Source organism: Anarhichas minor, unplaced genomic scaffold, assembly GCF_050575085.1.
Source record: "Anarhichas minor isolate MPS153535 unplaced genomic scaffold, ASM5057508v1 ptg000031l, whole genome shotgun sequence".
NCBI classification, from domain to species: domain Eukaryota; kingdom Metazoa; phylum Chordata; class Actinopteri; order Perciformes; family Anarhichadidae; genus Anarhichas; species Anarhichas minor.
The window spans coordinates 3,618,537-3,642,500 of record NW_027466477.1 but is presented as its reverse complement, the minus strand read 5'-3'; the positions used below and the strand labels follow the sequence as shown (position 1 = coordinate 3,642,500).

The window sequence follows — 23,964 nt, the reverse complement described above, 5'->3', positions numbered from 1 at the left end:
CGCAAGTGAGGGAAACGGGGATGCAATTAAGAGACTTGAGAAGTACCCCCGGTCACTGCTGAGGTTCCCTTGAGCAAGGCATGCTCCAGGGCATTATGACCCCTCTGAAATGCACGTTTGTGTATCGGTTCAGCATGCGTCAACATCTGGATCTGAAGAGTGAAGCCAAAGCTTCATGTCTTAAAGCTGCATTCTCTCTAGTGTCCACCAGGGGGCGACTCCTCTGGTTGTATAGAAGTCTATGAGAAAATGACTCTACTTCTCTCTTGATTTATTACCTCAGTAAACATTGTAAACATGAGTTTATGGTCTCAATCTCTAGTTTCAAGTCTTCTTCAATACAGCATGATGTTCATTTAGTACATTATGGTCCATTTAGAGTCAAACAGACCATAAAGCAGGGGATGCTTTAACCCTTTCACAGTGGGTTTTCACTTCATTAAAGTTATTTGCAACATTTTGGTTGCCTACAAATGTCTTATTTTGGTTGTACTTAAGTCCACCCACTGTTCCTCTTTTTTCACTATTAAAATCATTAAAATACATTTAGCTATACCTTCAGTAGCTAGGATAGCATTGAAGTGCTAACACTAGTTAATGCTGTGCTAACGTACTCTGCTAACGTTAGCTCCACTAACGTTTTATAAACATATCTCCTCCCAACCAGCCTGAAACCATTGATGACAGTCTATTTGTGCAGCGCTACTGGTCAGAGCTGGACCACGCTACACTGTGATTGGCCAGTCTGTGTTAGGGGGCGGGACTTAGCAAAGGGTCAATTATCCTCTTGTATGGGGTCAAAATAACTGGATTTATAATCAGATGTTCTGTAACTCTTGGCACAGAGCAATACATCTTTTAGTAGATTAATAAAGTATCTTTCTTTCTTTCTTTCTTCCTCTTTGTCTTTCTTTCCTTCCTTTCTTCTATCATTCTTTTCTTCCCTCCTTTCTTTCTTTCTGTCTTCCTTTCTCTCTCTCTCTCTCTTCCTTCGAAGTCAAAATGAAGTCAAACACCCCCTGATGACTGAATTGAACCGTCTTGAAGCCTTTATTCAGATATGAATGCTTCTGCTCTGTTTCAGATCTCTGGTTCGATAATTGATTTCAATAATCATCGGTAGCCGTCATGGTTCACCGGGACTCAGCCGTCGGTGTCGCTTCGCTCTGAGGAGATAAAAAGAAGTGATAATTTGTTTCTGTCAGTCGTGCACCTACATGCCTCCCGCCATCTGTTATTTCATCTCAGCCTCCCATTGTGAATATTCAAACGTCTCCACAGCAACGCCACCAACATACAGGCAGGTAGGGGGGGGGGGGGGGGGGGGGGGGGTACAGCGCTCTGTCTCTATCAGCACTTTATTGTGCTGTTATAATGGGTTTTATACTCGCTTGGTATCTGGTTTAGTACTTTTTTGATTTATTTCATATTTAACTTAAGGAGCCGTCACATTATCGTTCTGTGAGTTTACTATGAAGGTCAAATATTCTCTCTGTGCAGTGCGAACATAAGAGAAGAACTCATAACTGCGGCACTTAAATATTAGAATGTCTGAACTCTGCACAGACTGAGGTCTCACTGAACTTAACCGGATCGTGAGGTGCTGGTGGACTCCTATGATGTCTTAATGTTTCTATTAATCTTCCACATTTTGTGCACGTTTAGATCCTGCAGAGAGACGGAAGAGACCGGCGGAGCAGCTGCAGGCGGAGGCCGCAGTCTGGAGCACCGGGACACTGGACACCGGGACGGAGCCGCTGCTGCAGCCGGGAATCAGCTCCAACTTGTGGGGCGACTCGCAGGTCTGACAACCGTCACTGCGCTCTTTATTTACGTTAACCATCAGTGAACACACGACCCGTTTATGTTCCGGCTTCAGGAGGCTTCAGTGTGAAGGCTCGTCTCACATCGAGAAGAGTTTATAAAAATAATGAAATACAACTAAAGATAATCAAATGAGATGATCTGTCAGTAGATAAATATTCGCAAGAAATATTAGAAAATGTAATAATACTACAAATACTACTAATAGTAATAATAATAGTGATAATAATAATAAATAAATCAAAATGAAGTTGTAATATTCATATAATTTTCATGTCTCATATAACAAAACCTCCACATCAATGAACTCTCTGTTTTCTCTTCTTGTAAAGTAAAATCATTTTAACTTCTACAGCCAGGGATCTACAACATCACACTCACTTCAAAAAAACGAAATATTTCACAACGAGCCGTTCAATCATCAGATTTCCAACAACAAAATGTTTGATTTCATCTCCTTTTATTTATAATTTTTTCCAAATCTGAACACAGGAAGTACAAAGCCTCTGTCCCTGTGTGTCCTCCCTTCTGAGAGGAAACGAGTCGTACAGTTATTAGTGCATTCGATCCTAAAACCATGAAAAAATAGATTTGACTAAGAAGAAGAAGAAGAAGAAGAAGTGCTACATAAGATGATGAGGCAAATCTGTCCAGGAAGAAGAAACAAACAGATGAACGGTTGCAGTGAGAGAAACAAACAGTCCACACATTATTATTATTATCATTATTATTATTATTACTATTATTATTATAATTATATACACAACCGATGCATAGAATACTTTTCTCAAATCCATTTGTTTTACATAAATACCTACATTTTTCCAAAAAAAAGAAAACAACTAACCAGCAGAATGAAAAGTTGAAAACGGTTCAAACTGCTCCGGGATCAGCTGGTTTCTGGCTCCGCCGCAGTGCCGCTGAGCAGGGCACACGCGGCTGCATGAGGTTAAACCCTCAATGAGAGACCTGATTGTTCATGATTTTATATTTCTCTTCTTGTCAGTAAACCCCAGTAAATAAAAGCTTAAATGTGGATTATTCTGCCCCAGGAAATAGTCCCCAACACATGTATTATTTCCTCCTGTTTTTGGGATAAGAACTACAGTGACCAGCTGTTTCAGGAACCTTTTGAAACATGAAACTACAGATTTGTGTTTTTAAAGGTTTACGTCTTCAGTAGGAACCAATGAGCCACAAACAGGAAGTCAGACCACATTAAGAGACGGACATGAGATTTGTTGACAAGAAGAGAATTATAGATTATCGTAGAGTTTAGAAACTCTGTTATTAGACGAGAAACTAAACATTAAAAGTGAAGATTTCAGTTTCCTCAGGAAGTTCAACTTTTAATCTACAAATTAAACTCCACTCATAAAATAATAGTTTGTGATGTTCAGCAAGTTCCACGAGTCCAAATGTTGTAATGTTCCTCTTTTGTTGCTGAACTTGTTTGTTTCCACAGAGAGTGACCGTCGGAGCCTTCAGGTGGTTTTTGTCAACTTGTAAAGCCCGAAAAACTGAAGAGTTTAGCACCGAAAAACTGATAAACACCAATAAAAAACTATAATGTCTGCATTCAACATTAAATGTTCAATAAATATAAAATACTAATTTCTCTGTAACAACATGTCTGTTCTTATTAAAGGTCTGAAGGTTTTCTCTCCATATTTTAAATTAGACAATTAGCTCGACCAAATAATTATCTTTGTTACAACAACTGCAATTCCCATGAGCCTTTGGCCGCTTGCCAGTGTCCAAGACTCGAGGGATTTATTGTTGTTGGATGCAAACAAGAATCAGTTTAATATTCGATACTAATTCTTCTTTATTAAGGTGCAAAATGTAATTACATGCACAGCAGAAATTCATTTTCACGTCTCGTGGGACGATTTAGCGAAGTGAAAACATGCTAGCTGACAGGCTACATGCTAACGCTAACTAGCTCTGTCGCTAACTATTGTTTATTTTTTATTAATGAACAACCTGTTTAAACTTTAATACGCCACATTGACATAATTATTCAAATCCAGACTGAAGAACATGTTGAGTGTCATGTGTGTAACTATATCCGAGTGTGTAGCCTGGATTAAAAACCTGGATTATCAGCGTCTTTTTGTGATGATATGAATTATTAAATTATATTATTAGCAACCGATAAACACATGAATGTGATTACATCATCGTGTTCCACCTTAACAAGTTGACAAAGACCTTTTTCTGGACTTTAAGTAAAAGATAAAAGTGTAGTAGAGAGTGAAGTTAGAAGAGTAGATGGAGCCTGATTATAAAGAGCATCACAACCAGAGTTCATGTGTTTAAGGTGGATTCTTCTCCTCTTTCAGACTCTCAGCCGAGCAGATTTCCTGCTAACCGTCTGCCGTCTGCTGCAGACAGACGCTCAGGAACCAGCTTCTCCTCTTTAATCGTCTCTATTTTATTTTATTTTTTTCAGGAACGCTGGCTTCGTTTTGGCACCAAAAAAAAAAGAAAATCCACCGCAGAGTGTTCAGTCAACAGCTGTGACCACGTTTTGGACTCCTGTTTGTTTTTTTATTTTTTGCCTCTCGGAAGCGTCAGATCTCCTCGTCAGTCCGACTCCAGCAGGAAGGAAGGAACAGTTTCTTATTTCAAGCTCCTCTTTCATGGCTGATCAGAGTTTTACTGTTGTTGTTGTTGTTGTTGTTGTTGTTGTTGTTGTATCCTTGTCTTTAACAGGACAGTTTTGACCTCCTGCTGTTTGCATGAGCGTAATGCCTTCAGGAACATCCATCAGTTCTCGGAAAGGTGAGTTATGTTTGTGTTCTGTGTTGATTTTATGTGCTGCTATGTATCTGTGTGTGTGTGTGTGTGTGTGTGTGTGTGTGTGTGTGTGTGTGTGTGTGTGTGTGTGTGTGTGTTATCTCTAATTCCGTGTAGGACCAAAAGATAAGAATAGAATAAAATGTCCAAAAAGTAACAAATATAACATCAGATGAAGCCTAACTATTACTGTATTTATGTTTTACATGATATCTTTTATCTCGTGGGACATTTAGACATATTTTAGCTACGCAGTCAGTCAATGAGAAACTTGAGCTGTAATCAAACTTTAAATAATGATTTCAGGCAGATTTCTAAACTCTTCGTCATGATTTTCTTGCGGATGTTTTTTGGGCAGATTCTGATTTCCTCAAAACGTGAGACGAACCTGTAAAAATAATATCCAGCAAACGCGTCTGAACAGGAAGCAGCTGTCGGTCCGATCGCCATTTGTTTCTGCAACATGTTGCTTTTGGTAACTTTCCATTCGCGGTGGAATTCAGACGTCTGTTTTGAGTCGTGCATTTTACTGGATGCATGAGTCAGAAGTACAACGTTTAGTTTGATGAAGTAAAACATGTCGAAATAAGAGAGATGGAATGATGTCATGGTGCAACATCAGGTTTTATTTTGGAATGCAGGCCTCGGTTGAAAGAAGGAGAATTTGATTGATTTTATAAAAGTGTCTTATTGTGTAAAAAACACTTTCTTACTGGTTTAGTTTGTACGCTGAACTTTGGTCTTTTTTTTTTACCAAAACAGAGCAAAATATCACTAATCATTGCACAAAGTCACAGATAATGAGTTCAAATGAAAAAGGTGAAGTAACTTGGATGATAAGTTAGTTCAGCTTGTTTTATACTAAAAACCTTAAATTACATTTTTAATTAATGAATCTCAAATCCTACAGATTAATTACAGCTCATTGTTCACTTTGGTCCTCGTCATCACTGCGTTACATTACTGGTACAGAGAGCTAAAGTTGGCCTCGTGGTGCGTTCAGTGTCTGCTTTTTACACAAGTTTGTGCAGGTTCATGAAAGTCAGCTTGTATCTGTTATAGACACCAAATTTATTATTTAGAGTTTAAATTTACAGAAACGTCTCAGGGCTTCTGTTGAGACCTTTAACACTGAGCTGTTAGCATCACGAGCTAAAGTAGCTAATCCTGTTCACATGAATCTAATCTGCTGATACTGGTCTGAACGCACATTTAAAGTGTGTGTGTGTGTGTGTGTGTGTGTGTGTGTGTGTGTGTGTGTGTGTGTTGCTGCAGTCTAGTCCTCACTGAGGACGTCCACGTCCTCCCCTCCCCCTCCTCCTCCCGGCTGCTGTGTGGCTGCTCTCCAGCGGTTGATGTGCTGACTTCCCTTCCTCTTCAGCAGAGCTTCAGGAGACTCTTCTTCCAACTTCTGACGCTTGTGCTTCGTCCTGCGGTTCTGGAACCAGACCTTCACCTGCGCACAGAGAGAGAGACAGGTGTGTCTTAATACAGGTTTGTCTTGATAAATACGATGTATTGCTGCAGATAAAACTAGATAATAGTATAATTATATAGTTAAAAACTGGTATTATTCTTCTACATGTAGCTATGAAGACTTTTACAACGCTTGTGTTTTATTTCTTACAAATTAAACTTTTTATTCATGACAGAAAAGTATTAAAAAGTTACAGACTTACTTTAATACTCAGAGAGGATCATGTAAAATATAACAACAGCTAACTAAGTAGTTCGTTTTCATGGAGGACCTTTACGGAGGTAAGTATTATGAGATCTTCGGCCTCAGGTGTCTCTTTGATACGACGTCGTCTCCGTGTGGGACGAGACGTTGAGTAATTATGATTCCACGTCGCTCAAATCTGTCGACGACGAGTCGGACAATTTAAACAAAGTAAACGTTTGACGAGGTGATTTCCTGTTTGTTTTTGAGTAAAGTTTAAGTAAAAGTACTAAAAACAGACAAAAATACAGTGTTTCCTTTATGATGATGAATGTTTGTGATAAACTGAAGGATGAAGTGTTCCTTTATGTGTTGATGAATGTTTGTGATAAACTGAAGGATGAAGTGTTCCTTTATGTGTTGATGATGAATGTTTGTGATAAACTGAAGGATGAAGTGTTCCTTTATGTGTTGATGCTGAATGTTTGTGATAAACTGAAGGATGAAGTGTTCCTTTATGTGTTGATGATGAATGTTTGTGATAAACTGAAGGATGAAGTGTTCCTTTATGTGTTGATGCTGAATGTTTGTGATTAACTGAAGGATGAAGTGTTCCTTTATGTGTTGATGATGAATGTTTGTGATAAACTGAAGGATGAAGTGTTCCTTTATGTGTTGATGCTGAATGTTTGTGATAAACTGAAGGATGAAGTGTTCCTTTATGTGTTGATGCTGAATGTTTGTGATAAACTGAAGGATGAAGTGTTCCTTTATGTGTTGATGCTGAATGTTTGTGATAAACTGAAGGATGAAGTGTTCCTTTATGTGTTGATGATGAATGTTTGTGATAAACTGAAGGATGAAGTGTTCCTTTATGTGTTGATGAATGTTTGTGATAAACTGAAGGATGAAGTGTTCCTTTATGTGTTGATGATGAATGTTTGTGATAAACTGAAGGATGAAGTGTTCCTTTATGTGTTGATGATGAATGTTTGTGATAAACTGAAGGATGAAGTGTTCCTTTATGTGTTGATGATGAATGTTTGTGATGAACTGAAGGATGAAGTGTTCCTTTATGTGTTGATGAATGTTTGTGATGAACTGAAGGATGAAGTGTTCCTTTATGTGTTGATGCTGAATGTTTGTGATAAACTGAAGGATGAAGTGTTCCTTTATGTGTTGATGATGAATGTTTGTGATAAACTGAAGGATGAAGTGTTCCTTTATGTGTTGATGATGAATGTTTGTGATAAACTGAAGGATGAAGTGTTCCTTTATGTGTTGATGAATGTTTGTGATAAACTGAAGGATGAAGTGTTCCTTTATGTGTTGATGATGAATGTTTGTGATAAACTGAAGGATGAAGTGTTCCTTTATGTGTTGATGATGAATGTTTGTGATAAACTGAAGGATGAAGTGTTTCTTTATGTGTTGATGAATGTTTGTGATAAACTGAAGGATGAAGTGTTCCTTTATGTGTTGATGATGAATGTTTGTGATAAACTGAAGGATGAAGTGTTCCTTTATGTGTTGATGTTGAATGTTTGTGATAAACTGAAGGATGAAGTGTTCCTTTATGTGTTGATGATGAATGTTTGTGATAAACTGAAGGATGAAGTGTTCCTTTATGTGATGATGATGAATGTTTGTGATAAACTGAAGGATGAAGTGTTCCTTTATGTGTTGATGATGAATGTTTGTGATAAACTGAAGGATGAAGTGTTCCTTTATGTGATGATGATGAATGTTTGTGATAAACTGAAGGATGAAGTGTTCCTTTATGTGTTGATGATGAATGTTTGTGATAAACTGAAGGATGAAGTGTTCCTTTATGTGTTGATGATGAATGTTTGTGATAAACTGAAGGATGAAGTGTTCCTTTGTGTGTTGATGATGAATGTTTGTGATAAACTGAAGGATGAAGTGTTCCTTTGTGTGTTGATGTTGAATGTTTGTGATAAACTGAAGGATGAAGTGTTCCTTTATGTGATGATGATGAATGTTTGTGATAAACTGAAGGATGAAGTGTTCCTTTATGTGATGATGATGAATGTTTGTGATAAACTGAAGGATGAAGTGTTCCTTTATGTGTTGATGTTGAATGTTTGTGATAAACTGAAGGATGAAGTGTTCCTTTATGTGATGATGATGAATGTTTGTGATAAACTGAAGGATGAAGTGTTCCTTTATGTGTTGATGATGAATGTTTGTGATAAACTGAAGGATGAAGTGTTCCTTTATGTGATGATGATGAATGTTTGTGATAAACTGAAGGATGAAGTGTTCCTTTATGTGATGATGATGAATGTTTGTGATAAACTGAAGGATGAAGTGTTCCTTTATGTGATGATGATGAATGTTTGTGATAAACTGAAGGATGAAGTGTTCCTTTATGTGTTGATGATGAATATTTGTGATAAACTGAAGGATGAAGTGTTCCTTTATGTGTTGATGATGAATATTTGTGATAAACTGAAGGATGAAGTGTTCCTTTATGTGATGATGATGAATGTTTGTGATAAACTGAAGGATGAAGTGTTCCTTTATGTGATGATGATGAATGTTTGTGATAAACTGAAGGATGAAGTGTTCCTTTATGTGTTGATGAATGTTTGTGATAAACTGAAGGATGAAGTGTTCCTTTATGTGTTGATGATGAATGTTTGTGATAAACTGAAGGATGAAGTGTTCCTTTATGTGATGATGATGAATGTTTGTGATAAACTGAAGGATGAAGTGTTCCTTTATGTGTTGATGATGAATGTTTGTGATAAACTGAAGGATGAAGTGTTCCTTTATGTGATGATGATGAATGTTTGTGATAAACTGAAGGATGAAGTGTTCCTTTATGTGTTGATGATGAATGTTTGTGATAAACTGAAGGATGAAGTGTTCCTTTGTGTGTTGATGATGAATGTTTGTGATAAACTGAAGGATGAAGTGTTCCTTTGTGTGTTGATGATGAATGTTTGTGATAAACTGAAGGATGAAGTGTTCCTTTGTGTGTTGATGTTGAATGTTTGTGATAAACTGAAGGATGAAGTGTTCCTTTATGTGATGATGATGAATGTTTGTGATAAACTGAAGGATGAAGTGTTCCTTTATGTGTTGATGATGAATATTTGTGATAAACTGAAGGATGAAGTGTTCCTTTATGTGTTGATGAATGTTTGTGATAAACTGAAGGATGAAGTGTTCCTTTATGTGATGATGATGAATGTTTGTGATAAACTGAAGGATGAAGTGTTCCTTTATGTGATGATGATGAATGTTTGTGATAAACTGAAGGATGAAGTGTTCCTTTATGTGATGATGATGAATGTTTGTGATAAACTGAAGGATGAAGTGTTCCTTTATGTGATGATGATGAATGTTTGTGATAAACTGAAGGATGAAGTGTTCCTTTATGTGTTGATGATGAATGTTTGTGATAAACTGAAGGATGAAGTGTTCCTTTATGTGATGATGATGAATGTTTGTGATAAACTGAAGGATGAAGTGTTCCTTTATGTGATGATGATGAATGTTTGTGATAAACTGAAGGATGAAGTGTTCCTTTATGTGATGATGTTGAATGTTTGTGATAAACTGAAGGATGAAGTGTTCCTTTATGTGATGATGATGAATGTTTGTGATAAACTGAAGGATGAAGTGTTCCTTTATGTGATGATGATGAATGTTTGTGATAAACTGAAGGATGAAGTGTTCCTTTATGTGATGATGATGAATGTTTGTGATAAACTGAAGGATGAAGTGTTCCTTTATGTGATGATGTTGAATGTTTGTGATAAACTGAAGGATGAAGTGTTCCTTTATGTGATGATGATGAATGTTTGTGATAAACTGAAGGATGAAGTGTTCCTTTATGTGATGATGTTGAATGTTTGTGATAAACTGAAGGATGAAGTGTTCCTTTATGTGATGATGTTGAATGTTTGTGATAAACTGAAGGATGAAGTGTTCCTTTATGTGATGATGATGAATGTTTGTGATAAACTGAAGGATGAAGTGTTCCTTTATGTGATGATGATGAATGTTTGTGATAAACTGAAGGATGAAGTGTTCCTTTATGTGATGATGATGAATGTTTGTGATAAACTGAAGGATGAAGTGTTCCTTTATGTGATGATGTTGAATGTTTGTGATAAACTGAAGGATGAAGTGTTCCTTTATGTGATGATGATGAATGTTTGTGATAAACTGAAGGATGAAGTGTTCCTTTATGTGATGATGATGAATGTTTGTGATAAACTGAAGGATGAAGTGTTCCTTTATGTGATGATGATGAATGTTTGTGATAAACTGAAGGATGAAGTGTTCCTTTATGTGATGATGTTGAATGTTTGTGATAAACTGAAGGATGAAGTGTTCCTTTATGTGATGATGATGAATGTTTGTGATAAACTGAAGGATGAAGTGTTCCTTTATGTGATGATGATGAATGTTTGTGATAAACTGAAGGATGAAGTGTTCCTTTATGTGATGATGATGAATGTTTGTGATAAACTGAAGGATGAAGTGTTCCTTTATGTGATGATGTTGAATGTTTGTGATAAACTGAAGGATGAAGTGTTCCTTTATGTGATGATGATGAATGTTTGTGATAAACTGAAGGATGAAGTGTTCCTTTATGTGATGATGTTGAATGTTTGTGATAAACTGAAGGATGAAGTGTTCCTTTATGTGATGATGTTGAATGTTTGTGATAAACTGAAGGATGAAGTGTTCCTTTATGTGATGATGATGAATGTTTGTGATAAACTGAAGGATGAAGTGTTCCTTTATGTGATGATGTTGAATGTTTGTGATAAACTGAAGGATGAAGTGTTCCTTTATGTGTTGATGATGAATGTTTGTGATAAACTGAAGGATGAAGTGTTCCTTTATGTGTTGATGATGAATGTGTGTGATAAACTGAAGGATGAAGTGTTCCTTTATGTGATGATGATGAATGTTTGTGATAAACTGAAGGATGAAGTGTTCCTTTATGTGTTGATGTTGAATGTTTGTGATAAACTGAAGGATGAAGTGTTCCTTTATGTGTTGATGATGAATGTTTGTGATAAACTGAAGGATGAAGTGTTCCTTTATGTGATGATGATGAATGTTTGTGATAAACTGAAGGATGAAGTGTTCCTTTATGTGTTGATGTTGAATGTTTGTGATAAACTGAAGGATGAAGTGTTCCTTTATGTGTTGATGATGAATGTTTGTGATAAACTGAAGGATGAAGTGTTCCTTTATGTGTTGATGTTGAATGTTTGTGATAAACTGAAGGATGAAGTGTTCCTTTATGTGTTGATGATGAATGTGTGTGATAAACTGAAGGATGAAGTGTTCCTTTATGTGTTGATGCTGAATGTTTGTGATAAACTGAAGGATGAAGTGTTCCTTTATGTGTTGATGATGAATGTGTGTGATAAACTGAAGGATGAAGTGTTCCTTTATGTGTTGATGATGAATGTGTGTGATAAACTGAAGGATGAAGTGTTCCTTTATGTGTTGATGATGAATGTTTGTGATAAACTGAAGGATGAAGTGTTCCTTTATGTGTTGATGTTGAATGTTTGTGATAAACTGAAGGATGAAGTGTTTCTTTATGTGTTGATGTTGAATGTTTGTGATAATATTTTGTCTTGATACGTGGTTCTCACAGGACAGCGACGCTACAAAGATATCATGATCTTGTAAAATATGATGCATTGCTGGAGAATAAACCAGCCAACAAGATATAAAGCAGTTGTGATGCAACATACACATTATTGCAGCAGGAATATTAATCCAGAAACCTCGGATAGAATAGGAAAACATTCTACTGATCAATCAATACTTTTACTTTAACTACTCTAAGTACATGTATATTCTTTCACTGCAGTAAATATCTCAATATTTCTTGCAGCACTAATAAAACTGAATTCTCACCGTGGTGGATTTAATAAAATCGTCAGCTCAGTTTCTACGTTTTGATTTGACAGCCGTTTATTAACTCTGATATTTTAAGGGTTTTTGGATCAAAGCCTTGAGATCTCCTAAAGGAACGCTGATCGCTCAATCATTATCGTCTATAAAAGTTCAATGATTGCAAAAGTGTAATTTGCGTGTGATTAATAGCTGTTGATGGCTGTGATTCTCTGCTGATTGATGGATTACTCTCTCTCTCTCTCTCTCTTTCTCTTCCTGTTGTAAAATGAGATAATAAATAATCGTCGATGATTCACATCGTTTCACTGACGCCAGGACTCTTATCGCCGTGGCGACCTGATGACAAACACTGTCAATCACTCCTGAGAAAAAGGAGGGAGGAGGGAGGGAGGGAGGGAGTGCCTCGGCATGACTAACCGCCGACTCACTTCCCCCGCCATCATTCCTCCGATCTGGATCACAGCCAGACGCACGAAACACAACCTGACATCAGAGCGGATCTGACTTCATCCTGAGAAACACATACTGGACTAAGTCTCATGAGCAAGGCACTAACACTGGCAGGGTTTGAGGTTTGATTTCCTAAATACATGCAAACACTTGAATTACTTTAAGGTAAAACTCAAGTATACTATATTATTGAAGTTATATTTGTTATTTTACTATTCTATTGAATGTCACGTAAACGAGTAAAACGGCTTCATGCTTTCTTGCGCCAGAACCTCGCTGCACAAAACACACCGAGGTTTTTCCCTCTTTTGTCCTCAACGTAAGAAAATCCATATCTCATGCAGTCGGTGTCGTACTTGCGTTTCGCTCAATTAGCATGAAAACAAACTTTGTGGGTGTTCTTCTATACTGTGAAATGGCGGGTGTCTATATTAGCATTACAAGGCATTGACACCAAATACTGTTAAGAAGTGTGAATAACTCCGCTGCATTAAAAAATAAAACAAAACCACAGGATTTCTTTCTTTTTCTTCAGGCAAAGGACCGCGACCCACTGAAAACGGGTCCACCAGTTGAGAATCACTGAGCTAGTTAGTTTTCATCCACCCAACCATATGTTCTGTTATATTTTTAAACTAGACTTTTTATGAATTTCTTTGTAACATACTATACTTTGACTTTTTTGACATACTACACTTTTCATGACATACTATACAATGTCTTTTTTTTAACTTTTTTAATGATGTACTATATTATGATATTTTATGACATACTATACTATGACTTTTTTATGATTTTTTATAATAAACTATACTTTTAATGACATAAGAAAAGTTATGTTTTGCTTTAACTCTCTTACTTTTTAATATTCTTATTCTCATAAGAGTTGCATGTTTTCTTCATCATGCCCTCCTCCTCCTCAGTCTGCCGCCGTCCCTCTTCCCGTGATGCTTACCTGCGTTTCTGTCAAACACAGCCCGCTGGCCAGCTGCTTCCTCTCAGCTCCGACCACGTAGTGATTTTTTTCGAAGGCTCGTTCCAGACGGAGCAGCTGAGACGGGGAGAACGCCGTCCGGATCCTTTTGGGTTTCCTGGAGAACGGACCGTGAAGCAGCAGGTTCTCAGGACTGCTGTCATCCCCTGAACACAAACAGCACAGAGATTAACAAACACAAAGCTGCAGTGAAGAGAAATCGAAATGATGTCACGTTTTTTCTCAGACTGCCTGACGATAGAAAAATAAAGATCTCAATCACTGAATCACTGCACGATGAACTGAACTCTAACACACCGGGACCATCGCTGACGCTGATCAAACAGCAGATGAACTGAACTTTTACAGATATAAAGTCTAAAAAGAAGCAAACAGTCAGAGATGTTCAAACTAACTACTTCCAAGAATCTGGACATAATGGTTGAAGAAGTTTATACTTATACTCCACCACGACGTCAAGACTCACACCGTATTTCTTTAGGAGGGATTCTGAGATTGAAGACAATAAATAACTGGAAACTTAAATCGATCCAGCAAATAAAACATTATGATGAAGCTTTTGATTATAATAATGCTACCATTATAACTAAATGAGTAAACGTCTCTATTGCTGCTGCACTTTACATTTAAAATCAAATGTTTCGTTTTATTAATAGAGAGCTGATACTTGAATGATTGAGCATCTTTTATTGATTGACGTCACAGTCAATATTCTTTTTTGGAGAATATGTGAATTTTTAACCCAAAATTATGAAGATAAACATAATGTGAGTAGAACATTAACCTTCACAGAGCCTGCTGAACATGTCACCCAACCGGGCCTCACAGAAACACCAGAAGTATTGTTCTAGCAAAGCATTAGACATGAATAGATTTGAATGAAGACACAGATATATATGTTCATATTTAGAGTTCTATAGTTCAGATATTTAGAAGTGTGGTTGTACGAGGTACTTCTCCAGAGTCAGTGCTTTACGACAATGTTCTGCTGTGGACGTATTTTAGACTCCTAAAAGAATCAATATCAGTTTAAGTGAACGTTATATTTGTCTGGAGTCACTTTTCAAGCAGGAAAGTCAAACATTTGCTTCTAACCAGCTTCTTAAATGTGCATGTTTTTACTTTTATATCTCAATGAACAGAATATCTTTGTGTTTGAGATAAAAACAAGTCATCTGGTAACTTGAGACATTTTTCATGTTTTTCTTACTTTTTTTAAACAAAAAAAACAACCAACATGATAAATAAAACTTAATTACATTGTTTTATTGTAACGGAAAGTATAATAAATAAAAAGGTTTGCCTTGCCTTCAGATGAAATACTTTTTACTCCACTTGGTTTATCTGATCATGCAAAGCACAGAAAAATAAAATATAAACTCCACCTGAACCAAAGACAACATTAAAACTTTCATTCTCATCTGAATGAATACATTTACTTCAAACCAGTCAAATATAATATTATCTTCGTAAAGAGTATTTTTCCATGTGGTTCTTCTAATTTTCCTGACGTGGTTAAGGGATTTGATCTTTGACCGCTAGGATCCTCGCAGGTTACAGAAAAAAACAACCCAATTTGTTTATCAGACGCGTCGACGTGCCGTTCAGTGAATCTGATCCGAGAGAAACAATGTCGGTAAAAGTGGACGTTGTGTTTCTCTTTGTGTCTTCGCTTTCGCTCCAAACCGACATACAACGTCTGCTTTATTTTTCTGACCGCTTATTGAAATTGGACGTAAATATCACAATAATATTTTACATAAAAACAAATCCACGCACGACTTCTCCTCAACCGCTGCGGCTCGGCTGAAAAGAGTCGCCGACACGCCGGCACGCAAAAAAGTCGGTTGCTCGGCGGCTTCGAGGAGGCGAGGAAGACAATGATGGCGTGCAGAAAGCCGACACGTACTCACGCCTTTTAGCCAACGTTAGCGCCTGTACAGTGTCATTCATATGCAAAGTCAGTCGGGGAGCCGTGGCTGATGGATGTCAACAGTCGTCTCAGAGGAGCTCGGCTTGCAAATGCGACGGTTGATTTCTGTTGAATGTGAAAGAACCCGAGACGAGACTTTAACGTAACGACATTATCGAGTTTACACGGAGGTCAGAGGTCACAGCCTGGTTTGTTTTTTTACAGTCGAGGCAGCGAACGCTCCGAAACAACTAATAACAAACTGTTAAAAGTTCGTGAATCAAATGATCCTCTGAAGGGAAACAATCGTCTGCAGGATTCAGACGTAAACTCTTCTTCTATCGATGTTTGTTCCAACCGTTGCAGGAAAAACCACCTGAACAGACCGAATAATCGCTAATAAACACTTCAAACATTCTCTTTCTTCTTCTCAAGTTCAGTTCACCAGATGCAGATTCACTTCCTGGTTAAATTCAAGAGTAACCTACTGTTGTCAAATATTTGTCTGAGCGAGTCACAAACTGTCTTTTCTTCTCCAGAAGTGACGTCATGTTTCAGAATTCTCTGATGAGCTTCAGTTTGACGGTTTTAACTCTTTGAACAACAGCAGCTGACAAACTGGAGGCAGGTAATGATGACATGCTGCAGTGTAGCTGCCTAATGACAGTAAAGACTCCCTCACACTCCCAACAACAACAACAACACAACAACAACACATTTTTGCCCTTCACAAAGTAAAAACATTCACATTTTCTTTTCTGAAAAACAGCTGCAGAGATCAATAAAAAGAAACGTTCAGAGCTCTTATTCAAATTATTCTGCACACTCCTCTAATTCTATTTTCCCTTTCTGCCACTTCATTGAAGCTATTCATTTGTTTGTTTGTTTATTTATTTATTTATTTATTACAAGACCCCAAAAAACCTAACCTGGCAGATTTGGTGTTTTTGTGAACTTTGGCATCAACATTTTTTAATCCAGTTCCACCAAAGTTTTGCTTTCAAAGAACTCAAGTTTCTAAAGATGAGTCCCGTGTGGTTTGAAGATAACTCATTTATATTTCAGAGCTTCTCAGTTGTGAGACGGCAGAGTTCAAACCAGCTCCACCAAATCTTTGAAGACACGACGCTGAGCTGCTGTCGTTTCCTGCTTTGCTTCGTCGTCAACAGACAAAAACAACTTAACTTCAACTAAGTTCTTCTTTCTGCAAATGTGAAATAAAACCCGAAACAGAGCCAGGAAGCTTCCAGTGAGACAAAATGTTTCCTTGAAGATGAAGCAGCTTTTATATCCAATTATATCCAGTTAATCTTAGTGTGTTGCTGGAAATAAGGTGGAAACAATGAAATGAGATCTAAACGTTTCAGGCTGGAGACAAAATAATATTCAACACATTTAGACCCAAAACTGATTTTTGAAGAATCAGAAGAAGAAGAAGAAGAAGAAGAAGACGAAGAAAAAGAAGAAGAAGAAGAAGAAGGAGGAGGAGAAGAAGAAGAAGAAGAAGAAGAAGAAGAAGAAGAAGAAGAAGAAGAAGAAGAAGAAGAAGAAGAAGAAGAAGAAGAAGGAGAAGAAAAAGAAGAAGGAGGAGAAGAAGAAGAATAATGTAAACAGATGATGATGAACTACATTCTGTCAATCAAACAGGTTGATTTGGTGTTTTTGCTATTTTCTTTGTTTGTTTTACAAGTGGAGCGGCTAACACTGCTAATAATGCTAATAACCCACTTCTTCTTCTACTGTTTGTTACAAACACGTCAGAAACATTTAAAAAGCATCACTTCCTGTTCAACAGGATGGAAAGAGCTGCAGAACCACACAGAAGGTAGCTCCAACATGGAGCAACGCCTCATACTAGGGACATGAGAGGAGGAGGAGGAGGAGGAGGAGGAAGAGGAGGAAGAGGAGGAGGAGGAAGAGGATGAGGAGGAAGAGGAAGGACAAGGAGGTTAAAAGAGGAGTTGGAGGAAGAGAGAGAACAGGAGGAGGAGAAAGTATAGAGGAAGAGGAGGAAGAGAAAGAATTTTAGTGAGAGACAAAATCCTGAGGAGGAGGAGGAGGAGGAAGAGGAGGAGGAGGAGGAGGAAGAGGAGGAGAAGGAGGAGGGTTGTTGGGGCAGATGGCACATCAGGCTCTCCTGGCACTGACAAGTCCAGACCTGCCAGAGTGCGTGTGTGTGTGTGTGTGTGTGTGTGCATGAGCGTGTGTTCAAAAGGCAAAACAATCAGAACGTTTCAGTCATTTTCAGAGTGCATGAAGAAGAGAAAAAGTCTTAAGAGCAGTATCTAAATGAAGCACCTCAAGGACCCGCGGTTGTCCCCAGACCACAGGTTGAGACGCCACCTGAATGGTGAGCTAAGTGGAGGCTGTCAGCTGCTTCCAACTAATGAATACAAATGTGTCTGAGGTGAAGGAGGAAGAGGACAGCGTGGTCCATAGCCTGTCGTAACAGCGTGCATTAGGGCCGTCGTAACAGCGTGCATTAGGGTTGTTGTAACAGCGTGCATTAGGGCTGTCGTAACAGCGTGCATTAGGGCCGTCGTAACAGCGTGCATTAGGGCCGTCGTAACAGCGTGCATTAGGGTTGTTGTAACAGCGTGCATTAGGGCTGTCGTAACAGCGTGCATTAGGGCCGTCGTAACAGCGTGCATTAGGGCCGTCGTAACAGCGTGCATTAGGGTTGTTGTAACAGCGTGCATTAGGGCTGTCGTAACAGCGTGCATTAGGGCCGTCGTAACAGCGTGCATTAGGGCCGTCGTAACAGCGTGCATTAGGGCCGTCGTAACAGCGTGCATTAGGGTTGTTGTAACAGCGTGCATTAGGGTTGTTGTAACAGCGTGCATTAGGGCCGTCGTAACAGCGTGCATTAGGGTTGTTGTAACAGCGTGCATTAGGGCTGTCGTAACAGCGTGCATTAGGGCCGTCGTAACAGCGTGCATTAGGGCCGTCGTAACAGCGTGCATTAGGGTTGTCGTAACAGCGTGCATTAGGGTTGTTGTAACAGCGTGCATTAGGGTTGTTGTAACAGCTTGCATTAGGGTTGTTGTAACAGCGTGCATTAGGGTTGTTGTAACAGCGTGCATTAGGGCCGTCGTAACAGCGTGCATTAGGGTTGTTGTAACAGCGTGCATGAATGTCGTCGATTACAAATTAGCAGAATTTTTACTAAAAAATTCCAAAGTCGCTCAAAACTGGAGATGTTTTTCACTGGAGAGCAGCAATAAGTAGTATTTGTATTAATATTATTTTATTATTAAGATGTTTCTATTCTTGTTTTTAACAGGCAAAAAGTATTTTAAAAATCTGTGTTCAATATTTCTGCAAAACAAAAACATGAAAGATAAAGATGAAATAATAACTCAGTAAAAACTGACCCTCGTTTAGAAGATTTTAACTTGATAAAATGTTAATATGAAATGTAAACATTTTTAAAAGGTTTAAAAGTTGGCTTCATTTGTAATCTATAACTTTTTCTTCATTATCGAGCTTTAATACATTTGCTGGATTAAAACTGTGATCAGCATTTTTCACTATTTTCCGACATTTTCTAAACTGAATGATGAATCGATTAATTGAGAAAACAGTCTGCATATTATTTCATAATAACAACAACTTGATGCGTGTTGCTTGGATTGTGAGAACAGAACACAACAAGGGATTAAACCCAAGAAGAAGAATATTGATTGACAGCGAGATTCACCAATCTGTGAAAGTGACTTCAGGCTGTCTTTTTGTGTCAATAAAGCTTGTTTGAACTGAGTCACTATTTAAACTGATAAAGATTGTATTTCTTCAGTGAGTTGGAAACTTCAAAAGTTCTGATTCAGTTGTTTAAAGTTAGTTTTTCCTTATTTTAATAGGAATGTTTAATGGAGTCGATCCGTAAAGGTCAACAGTCGGAAGTCTAAACAATACGTTAATCTCAAGAAAGAGATTAAAATCATCAGAAAAGATTAAAGTCATAATAAATAAATAAATATCTGAAATATTACAGGAGCTGTGCTTTTGATTTGTCTTAAAACATGTTGCATTATTAATATTATTATTATTACTATTTATAGAATACTAAAGGATTATTTATAAAATAACTCGTATTAACACTTTATAGAATACGAGCGTGCATTTGATCACCTGTATAATAGATCAGTGAAGAGGTCAATGGTTATGGACGATCACAGCTTTCACCTCTTCTGTGATGACATGAAGTAAACTCTGTATTAGCTGCAACAACACGACACACAATAACAATAAATATAATTAGTGTTTTAAGTCTCGCTCTTTAATGACGGATAACTGGATGTTAAAGGGTTAAAGTGGAAATCATCTCTGAGATGAAAGACTTTCTTCTTCTTCTGTTTACTGAAATAATCGGTTTAAACTTCAGCTGCTTTTAATGAAGCTTAATATTTAAATTCTGTTTGGTTTCCAAGTCAATTTGAATGTGAAATATTTTTCTACTCACAATTATTTACATAATGTTATTCATTTATTCAATGTACAATAACTGTTTATTTTGTATTTGTTTTTAATATTATAGCATTAAAACATCCAAATAGTATTTATTTTAATTTAATAAAAGTATTGTTATAGGCCTGTTCTTTATTTTGATTTATTTTATTCTATTTAATGTAAATAAATCTGACTCAACTGGACTGATAGTTTTAATATTGTTTTTCTTTTCTTATTTTTAGAGATATTTAATCACACATAATGATCCCCTGACCGCCCTCTGCTGGGTCGCGTCCCACATGTTGATACAATCTGGATCAGTTGTTTATGATTTATTTCTTATTATTTGTCTTCTGAATTATACATTTCTAATCTGTAAAACACAGAAAGATGATTTTCTCTGTGAAACATTCTGAAGTATTTTATTCACGTTACTTTTTATTATTATTATTATTTTTACTGCAGCGGCTCTGACGTCAGAACTCGGCTGCTGTTGATTCTTGCGTCACTTTTAAATGTTTCCTCGAGTGATGATAAAAACATGTTGTATTATAAATCAAACTAGAAACAATTATAATATTCATCGCGGTGGTCCAGGATCAAAAAAACTCATATTTGAGATTCACATCAACTGTTTTCCCGCGAGACCATCAGATCGGATTCTGTTGATTAATGAAAGTTGATTTTATTCTTTATGAATCAGTTTTCTGTGAGGAGCAGATTTTAATCACAATTATCAGAAGTGTTTGAAAGTCATTTAAAAGAAAAAGACAAATGTAGAATCAAGACATTTTGTTTCTTCTGTGATTTAATAAAAAGGCCGTGAAGTTAAAATCCCACGTGAGTCTCTTTGACTCAACTCTCTGTTTAATTATTATATAAACAATAAAGTCTCGAGTTAAAACATCGGAGACAATAAAGATAAATCGGTTTAAAATGAAATATGTATCTTTTCTATCCCAACAGTGTCAATTTAACATTGTTATTGAAATACCAAACAACGACTGAGCTCGTTTAAATATCTATTAAACATTAAAAACTGTCACTGAGTTTAACATTAAAATACATCAAACATATGTAAATATACAACTCTCCAAACCTTCAGAAGAAGAAACTCCGTCTGAAGAGCAGAAATCAACTTTAAGTTCTTTCTGTTTAGTCTCGTTTCAGTAAAGACTTTCAGATTGATTCTGAGATTTAAAAGATTTAAAAGATTTAAACCTTTACAAAGAGAAAAACACGAAACATTATAGAAAACTGTACTTTTTAGACTTAAAATATGTTTTGACTTCATAACTGAGCACCACATTATCATTATAATACAAATAATGATTCTAATAATGAGAATCTCGCAAGGACATTATTATAGGAACATTAGTATTTTAGGTTATAGGTCGCTCGTGCTGCAGCCAAAAATATAACACGAGCGTTTCAGCACGAGACGAGCTGTTTCCTGTAAGATTAACAACAATAAAATATAAATCCTTATATAAGAGATGAGATGATTTATTGTTTGAAATGACTCGTGCTCGGTGGGGGGGGGGGGTTCCTCAGTGAGTCATCAGGATGAAATAAATCTTTCAGCAAATAAAGAAAACATGAATAAAGAAATCTAATATTAATATTGATTGTTAGAAGATTAACTGCTGATAAAACATTAAAATTATGAATGTAAAAAAACATTAAACGGGTATTTATTGTATATTATATCAATAATCCCATCAATTAATTGATCAGACATTATTCACTCTGCAAAATGAGTTAAACTGCCACAAATACTGCAGTACTACTAAATACTGTCTACTGCTAATACTACCACTAATACTACTAATACTAATACGTTTATATCGTCATTAGCTGATCACTATTTATAATTTTAGAGAGCTCTGTTAGTTAGATTAAATTAGAAAATGAATACTGAATATTTATAATTATTAGTATTATTATTATCAATATGAATATTATCCAGAATAAGGAAAATAAAACATTAATGACAAAAAAATAAAGAACATAATAACAGTGAAGTGGAAATATATATTATATATAACTTATATTGTTGTAACGCACTCAGAGATGAGCTGATTAAAAACAATATCGATGAACAACAATAACAGAAACAACAAGAAAGTGATTCAAGCTGCTTCAATTCACAAAAAATACCAGAAGAAAACCATGAATAAATAAATACATATGTATAAATACTGTAAAGGTGAAGCACGGAGCCCCCTCCCTCCTCCCGGCTCACCTTGGAAGCGGTGGCCCAGGTACCGGCTCCGCAGCACCCACGGGTAGAAGCTGAGCGCCTCCCGGTGCTGCTGGCTGAAGAAGCTCTGCGGGGGGATCTGCAGCGGGTGCATGTGCGTCCCGGGCTCCTGGAGCACCATGTCCGGCCCGGCCGAGTATAAAGTCCTCCCGCTGCTCCCCTGGAAGCAGGAGCCAAAGACCCCGGCAGCGGGGTGCAGGGACTCCGGGAACCGGAGCGCCGTGGGCCGGATGGGCTCATCCCCGGAGCCGCCGCTGTGGCTGCTCGCCTCCTTCCCGACCAGAGACTCTATGGTGAAGCATTTCTTGCTGTTGCTGTGGTGGAACATTGTAAAGCACCTGGAGCTGCGCGGAGGAGGAAGATGTGAACAAATCGGCGTCCAGTTAGTCCAGTTCCTCGGACTCGCAGAACTCAGATTCCCAGTTTCCCCCGGAGAGCCATAACTCTCTCCAAGAGTCCCCGTGCGTAAAAAACAGAAAAATCCGGATTTTGTCGCACCTGGTGAAGCGACGGACGTGTTCCTCTCACCTGTGTGTCCGGGGCGGTGTCTCTGAGGAGCCCGCTCTGTGCTCCGCGTGCAGGTGACACTAAAAAACCCAACAAACTCCTCTCAAAGTCTCCGGTGCAGCGCAGATCCTCGGAGCAGCAGCCGGGTTTGTACAGAGAGCGGTGGGGGATCAGTCGGTGTGTCCTCGCGCCTCCTGCCGCCGCGCGCTGGAGTCTGGAGCCGAGAGTGTCTGTCAGTCAAACGGGCTCGCGCAGAGAGAGATACCTGCCCTGCCCTCCCTGGCAGAGGTGCGCTGAGCATGCGCAGAAGCAATATTTAATTTCATAGACAGCCATTTTGTTGGTCGAGTGGATGACGATGAGGAGGAGGAGGAGGAGGGGGGGGGGGGGGAGTGATGATGATTGACAGTGATGAAGATGATGATGAGGTCATAACAAAGATGATGTCACTGATGAGGTTGTGAAGCATCATAATAAACCCTAATTACTCATCCTGTTCCTGTTAATAACATTTCACTCTTAATGAATTAATGATTCATTTATTCTTTATTGATCGTAAATTCATTATTTATTATTCTTATTTACATTCTTTATTTTATTTATTTATATGATTTATTATTGATATATAGATGGATATAAATCATGTCTTTATGATATTTATACATTTTGAAAATCAGATTTACTGCAATAAAAGTACAAATACGCAGTGAAAATACTCTATTTAAATACAAGTAAAATAGTAAAAGGTGTTTCTGTATTTTCTATTATATTTGATGTTTCTGATTAATATTTGAGCTGCATTAATGTTGCTTTATATCCTGTTGGCTGTTTAATCTCAAGGCGTCATATTCTATAAGTTTATAATGATGTGAATCAAAGTAAAGCTTCAACTAACAATTACTTTGAATATTATTGATTTTTCATGTCGTCTAAGAGAAAAATGTCCAAAAAATGTTTCCAAAACTCAACGAGATTCAGTTTTCTGTGAAATAAAAGAGAGAAACATCCTAAATATTATTTGTAATATTATTTAGTTTCCCTATTTTTTCTGTTTTTAGAGCTTCTTTTTAGTTGTTTTCTTCAATTTTATTTAAAACTACTCACTATGTTTGATATGTTGATGCATCTTTGTATGAATGTGTGTGTGCATGTGAAATGCTTCATCTTTTATGTTTCACTTA

The 23,964-nt window shown here is 37.3% G+C and overlaps 1 protein-coding gene across 1 annotated transcript; it reads right to left on the bottom strand.

Moving 5' to 3' along the window:
* Positions 1–5,902: 5,902 nt before the first annotated feature.
* On the bottom strand, positions 5,903–22,604 carry emx3 (empty spiracles homeobox 3). The gene is made up of 3 exons (XM_076105273.1): positions 22,259–22,604; positions 13,614–13,798; positions 5,903–6,082 (listed from the first exon to the last, which is right to left on the bottom strand). The coding sequence occupies exons 1-3, from the start codon at positions 22,602–22,604 to the stop codon at positions 5,903–5,905; spliced, it is 711 nt and encodes a 236-aa protein (XP_075961388.1).
* Positions 22,605–23,964: the final 1,360 nt, after the last annotated feature.

Coding starts and splice junctions, on each gene's coding strand:
- emx3 (XM_076105273.1), bottom strand. CDS start 22,604: ATGTTCCACCACAGCAACAGCAAGAAATGCTTCACCATAGAGTCTCTG. Junction 13,799..22,258: donor CCTGGGCCACCGCTTCCAAG/GTGAGCCGGGAG, acceptor GTTTGTGTTCAG/GGGATGACAGCAGTCCTGAG. Junction 6,083..13,613: donor TGTGTTTGACAGAAACGCAG/GTAAGCATCACG, acceptor CTCTGTGCGCAG/GTGAAGGTCTGGTTCCAGAA.